This window comes from Lepus europaeus, chromosome 12 (genome assembly GCF_033115175.1).
Source record: "Lepus europaeus isolate LE1 chromosome 12, mLepTim1.pri, whole genome shotgun sequence".
NCBI lineage: Eukaryota > Metazoa > Chordata > Mammalia > Lagomorpha > Leporidae > Lepus > Lepus europaeus.
Genome location: NC_084838.1, coordinates 56,188,223 through 56,194,222, shown reverse-complemented (window position 1 = coordinate 56,194,222; position 6,000 = coordinate 56,188,223). Strand labels below are relative to the sequence as shown.

Genomic DNA, 6,000 nt, shown 5'->3' with positions numbered 1-6,000 from the left:
TAATGATTTTTTTGGATTCAATCCTACTGATTTCTTCTCTGATTTTAATTATTTGTCTTCTCCTACTAGATTTGGGTCTGGTTTGCTGCAGTTTTTCTAGATCCTTGAGGTGAATTGAAAGCTCATCTATTTGGTGCCTTTCCAATTTCTATTGATATAAACTTTCCTCTTAACACTGCTTTTGTTGTATCCCATAGGTTTTGGTATGTTGTGCTTTTATCCTCATTTACTTCCAGAAAATTTCTGATTTCTCTTTTGATTTCTTCTATGACCCATTGTTCATTCAGGAGCATGTTGTTCAATCTCCATGTGTTTGCACGTGCTCTAGGGATTCCCGAGTTGCTAATTTCCAATTTCATTCCTTTATGGTCTGAGAAGCTGCATGGTATGATTCTAATTCTTTTGAATTTCCTGAGACTTGCTTTATGGCCTAGCATGTGGTCAGTCCTAGAGAAGGTTCCACGCACTGCTGAGAAGAATGTACATGTTTTATGTGTAGGATGAAAAGTTCTGTAGATATCTGTTAGATCCATTTGGGCTATAGTGTCGTTTAAATCTACTGTCTCCTTGTTGATCTTCTGTGCTGTTGATCTATTTCTGAGAGTGGAGTATTGAAGTCCCCCAGTACTATTGTATTGGAGTCTAAGTCTCCCTTTAAGTCCCTTAACAAATCTTTTAAATAAACCGGTGCCCTGTAATTAGGTGCACATACATTGATAATCGTTATATCTTCCTGTTAAACAGGCATTTTCAAAAGAGGAAATCGGAATGGCCAACAGACACATGAAAAAATGCTCAGAATCACTAGCTATCAGGGAAATGCAAATCAAAACCACAACGAGGTTTCACCTCACCTCAGATTAGCTTTCATACAGAAATCACAAATTAAAAATTCTGGTGAAGATGTGGGGGTAAAGGTACCCTAATCCACTGTTGATGGGAATGTGAACTGGTAAAGCCACTACACTATGCCAGATAGTATGGAGATACCTCAATATTCTGAATATAGACCTACCATATTACCCAGCCATCCCACTCCTGCAAATTTACTCACTGGGAACAAAATCAGCATATGAAAGAGTTCTCTGTATCCCCACATTTACTGCAACTCAATTCACAATAGCTGAGATACAGAATCAACCCAAAAGCCCATCTACTGAAGACTGCATAAAGAAATTATGGGATACGTACACCATGGAATACTACACAGTGGCAAAAAAAAAAAAAAAGACAAAAATCTGGTCATTTACAACAAAATGGATGAACTGGAAAACATCATACTTAGTGAAATAAACCAGTCAGTTCCAAAATAAAATATCATATGTATTTATATATTTAACTATATGGGGACAAGTAAATGTTTTACTTTGTAATATGTGTAAAATAAACAACATGAGCAGTTACCCTTACCTGCACTCTTGGAAACACTGATAGTGGAAATCTTTGGTAGATTCACCCAGTCAGAACTCAGCAAATATCCTCCTCATCCTCACCTGTATTTAATGAGAGTTCACTGTGAGTCAGGGCTACATAGATTCTATCATTCTACATATAAATACCTATCTACATACATTCTAACATTCATTGCAAATAATAAAATCATGAGGCCAGTATTGCTATTACTTGCATTCTTACATGTTAATGAATTTGACAAAGACCTCATAACTAATAGATAGCAAGAGAAAAAAAAGCCTAGGTGTGCTGGACTCCAAGACCATGCATGCTTTTAGCCATTATACTCCATTAGTCTCCATAACAGCTACTTATGGTCTCTTTTACATATTCTCTGAATTACTGTACTTGCACTAATCACTTTCATAATTTTAAGGATATTTTTATTTGGGAACAAAAAAGGATAACTTATAAGAGTTAGTTCTGATGCAAACCTCAGGTTCTTGGATTCCCTTGCAATGTACATTATAGGCCAACGTGCAACCCAGACCACGTATATTAAGAGCTTATGGTCAAGCACAAATGAGAAAGCCAAGTGGGAACAGGCTTCACCAGTTGGATCATTGAGGGAAGCTGGCAGGGGTTTTTATCAGGTGGGTAGGCATGGCAGCAACCTTTTGGCATAGGGCACTTTGAACTGCACCAAGCTCAGTGTCCTGGCTCTAACCCTTGGCACATAGCTCTTCAATGTGTACCCATCCAGGTGTTCCAAGCAGACATTATTGTTTCTCTTGTGCACTACAAGTTCAAAATGACAGAGTTGCTCACTACAACCACTGCTGGAAAGTCACATGCATGCAGGCAATAAGGCTCTTTTGCAGTTAGGGTGTGGATGTTCCTGGCTTCCAAATGGTTTGGAGCTGGATGGAGTAACTTGCAGTCAGAGATGGATACTCATTCAGGTGGGAGATGGATAGCTGTCAGGTTGGAAGGTGACTGATTTTTTTAGTTCTGCTTCTAGCCTGCCTTGATTGCTTAAGGCCAAGACAAGCAGGCAAGGCAGGGATGCCCTAGGGTAATTTAACCCACCTGGAGTCACCAGGAGATGTCCCGAACAGCACAAAGGCAGGGCTCAGAGAAAATTCTTCTAGCAAAGAGACTCAGTGCCCCTTACTCAGCCAAATCAACATCATCCTTCAGTTTCTTCCTTCCCAGGCAATCAGAAACATCAAAAACTTGTTAATTTTGATGTTACTAGACACAGCCATAGAACCTCACTGAGAAGGGGAAAAGACAGATTACATGAAAACTAAAGACCTAACCCATCAAAACAGATCACATCTAAAACCAATGAGTCAGTAGAATACATACAGTTTTTAGAAATGTAAAGAAAAATATTAGCAGAAATAGACAAAACAACTTAAAATTGCTCCCTTCAGAGAAGTAATTATGGGAGAGGGCTGAAGGGCAAGGACATAAGAGATTTCTGCATTTTTCTAAGCATTTTAAGCACTATTTGGCTTTTCAAATCAAGCGTCAATATTTCTTGGATTTGTAAAAATCAAACAAAAATAATAAAACCTACCCTCTTACTCCAGCAAGCTCAGGCAGAAGGTGGTTTGATGTGGTTTGTGGCACCAGGAGAACTGCAGCACTGAAGAGGGGAGGCCCCAGTTTGTAGAAAAGCAGTGGATCTGGATCAGAAGATCTGGGTTCCAACCTTAGTGCTGTATTATGACACTGGGAAAAGTGCTTAACTGCTTTGAGCATTGCTACACCACAAGGACAGGTCACAGACCCCACATAACCATAGAAAGGACTCAAAGAGGTAGATTTAAACCCAAGAAAACAAACTACTCTCATGGTGAGGATGCGTAGAGGTGAGACCTATGAAGTCTGGACCAGATATATGGAAGCTAAGAAAACTAGGCCCCAGATATGAATAAAAAGACCCAAGTTCCTCACCCAGGAACCAGGCCCTGAGCCTAAGCCCAGATCTCTAGCCTAGAGCTAAACTCTTCTCACCAACTCCACACTGTCCCTAAGTTCCCTGAGACCGTGGAGTATATTCTGGCATTCTTCCATCTTAAAGGAGGCGTGAGTGTCCAAGAACTCAGTCTGCATTCCCCTGTGTCAGGCTCACCCAAACCTGCAATCCCAGTTGACCCCACTAAGGGCCTTCTTAAAGTCTTTCCTCAGTTCCACCCAAGGGAAAGAAAATCTTCAAATACTTGGCCTTAAGAATCAAACTTGGTAAAGCCATAGGCCCAAGAGACAAACTCCCAGGGAAGGATCCTGGGATTGCCATAGTCAAGCTTTGCCACAGCCCTGATCACAGCTGTGGTCTTTTGATAGGCAGGCCCAGCTTTCCCAGAAATCAACCCAGCCTGTGACAATCCCACCCTGGCCAAAACATTTAGAAGAGCCTACAGCCCACAAGCTGCCAGCCATTTGCCTGGTTATCAGTGGTCTCTGTTCCCCAGTTCTAACCCTGGAGTCAGTGTCTGCACTGGTTTGAGGTTGGAAAGAGATGTGGCAGGTCCATGAACCTCTGCAACTGTCATAGCAATCCTTCTTCCCACCTCCATCCCATCTGAAAACACACCTCTTACTGGTGTGTCATGCAGGGAATGGCTAGAAGGAGGTCCTGTGAAGCATCCCTGATCCTAGAACACTACTCCAAAGTGAACCCAAAGCATCCTCACCACTACGGAGGATGCAAAAGGAACTTAAGTGTGAGATCTCCCCAACAGTCCAAAGCAACACAGGCTGCTGTCTGCATAGACAGTTCATGAAGGTGAACACATAGATTCGCTCTCCCACCCTCAAAATAAAATTTATTCTTTGGCACTTCATAATTGGCAAGGGTTAATTATCATGTCAACTCATACAATGATTGACTTAATAAAATACATTTGGATAGGAGAAAATCTCAGACCATTTTGATTCCATGAGTACAAGGTAAAGGATCCCAGGGGTGAAGGGATAAGACAGTAAAGGCAGGACTAAGGGAGTTAATTAGCCAGTGATTCAATGTCATTTTCCTTAAGTGATTCTCACTTTATTTACGTGTCCTGGAAATGGTGGTGTTAACTTTTTTTTTTTTCATTTTGGAAATTCTTTTTTGTCCAACCAATAATCCTGAATCATCTGCTTTTAAAAGTACTGTGCAATTTTTAAATAACAATTTTCAAAATCAGGCTGACATTGCCAGCTCTGGCTGGTTGGGATTTTCCGAATCACCTACAGAAAGACAGCTGCTCCGCCGAGAGCCCGTCTGGGAAATTGGCCTGTATATCCTGTGCCCCAGAGCATCCACTTCCTCAAAAATGTAGCCAGGGGGCTCAGGATATGAAGCTAGGCATCTGCCCATTTCCTTGGGAGTAAAGCTGATGGCATAAGTGGTCTGGCCCTCCACAGGGATATTTCCCCGAGGGCCAGACCAAAGGGGTTTACAGCTCTTGGTACTGACAGGGGGGTGGTGAACGTAGTGGGCCCGAGTGGTGGTGAGGCAGTCCAAGGGCTCAGTGGGAATATTCAGCTGGGGGATAGGCTTGACTGGCTCTGGACGTATGCTAGCCCATGGCTTGTAGTCTTCCTTGGTGGTCGTGGAGCTTTGGAAACAGCCACTCTTCTTAACTGGGAGCACTGGCCGGCAGGACTGAGCAGGTGCACCCTTGGGGTATGTGTAATGGGCCTGCACTGTTGTCAGAAGATCCATCCTCTCTTCAGGAGGGACATAGGTGGCAGGAGCTTTGGAGAACATGTGGGGTGTTGGCCAAGCTTGGTACTTGTCTCGGAACTCAGTGGTGTTACAGAAGGGTGTGTCTAGGCCAGGGGGCCGAGCTGGAGGTTTCAGGCTCTTTGCAGGCTCCCCCATCAGGCCCCTGTAGGACTCTTTGTGGGTGGTAAGGCTCTCAAAGGGGATTTCACAGGGTCTGAACTTCTCTGCCTCATGCACAAAGCGCTTCTCCATAGGGTGGGCCACATAACTCATCTTGTAGTTGGTCAGATCCTCTAAGGGGATATTGCAGAGCTTCGGCATGGCTGGAGGCTTACAGCTCATGGTGTTCACAAGGCCCTTTAGGGGGTAGTCATCCTGATGTGTAGTTCTGCTATCAAACTTGGTTGATGCTGGCCGGTAGTTATGTTCCGGGCGAAGTGGCTCTCGTCGTGGTTGGTTCCAAGCTAAATAATCAGCTGAAATTAAAGCAGAAGGGGTCATTAATAAATCAGGCCACTCAATTTGTATATATTTCAAAGGACCCCAAAGCTACAATGCATTATTCCCTTTGAGCCAAGGGAAGAACACAGCAGATCCCTACTACCAACTCCATCAAAAGGCTGATGTTTCATCTCTGTGAAGAAGAAATATATTTACAGGAGTTCTCATCACACTCCACAATGCTGAATGCAGGAGTTTTAGAGGGTCCAGGGTCATAGCAGAATCCAAGGAATCCTTTCCAGAAGAGAAGCCCAACTATTAAGCCAAAAAGAGCTCTTTTCCTCCATGGGATAGATGTCATCTTTGAAGCAGCACTGAATGTGTAGGAAAACCCATACGGTATAGAGAGAAGAGATTTACAATCCACCACTGATGGGCCACCA

At 43.1% G+C, this 6,000-nt stretch overlaps 1 protein-coding gene across 1 annotated transcript in view; it reads right to left on the bottom strand.

Annotated features, from left to right (window-relative positions):
• Positions 1-4,321: 4,321 nt before the first annotated feature.
• SAXO1 (stabilizer of axonemal microtubules 1) overlaps positions 4,322-6,000 on the bottom strand; it is a 159,970-nt gene continuing 158,291 nt past the window's right edge. Inside the window, exon 4 of the mRNA XM_062207038.1 lies at positions 4,322-5,592. Within this exon, the coding sequence (XP_062063022.1) occupies positions 4,589-5,592 (1,004 nt within the window). The 3' untranslated portion in view covers positions 4,322-4,588. The remainder of the gene's footprint in view (positions 5,593-6,000) is intronic.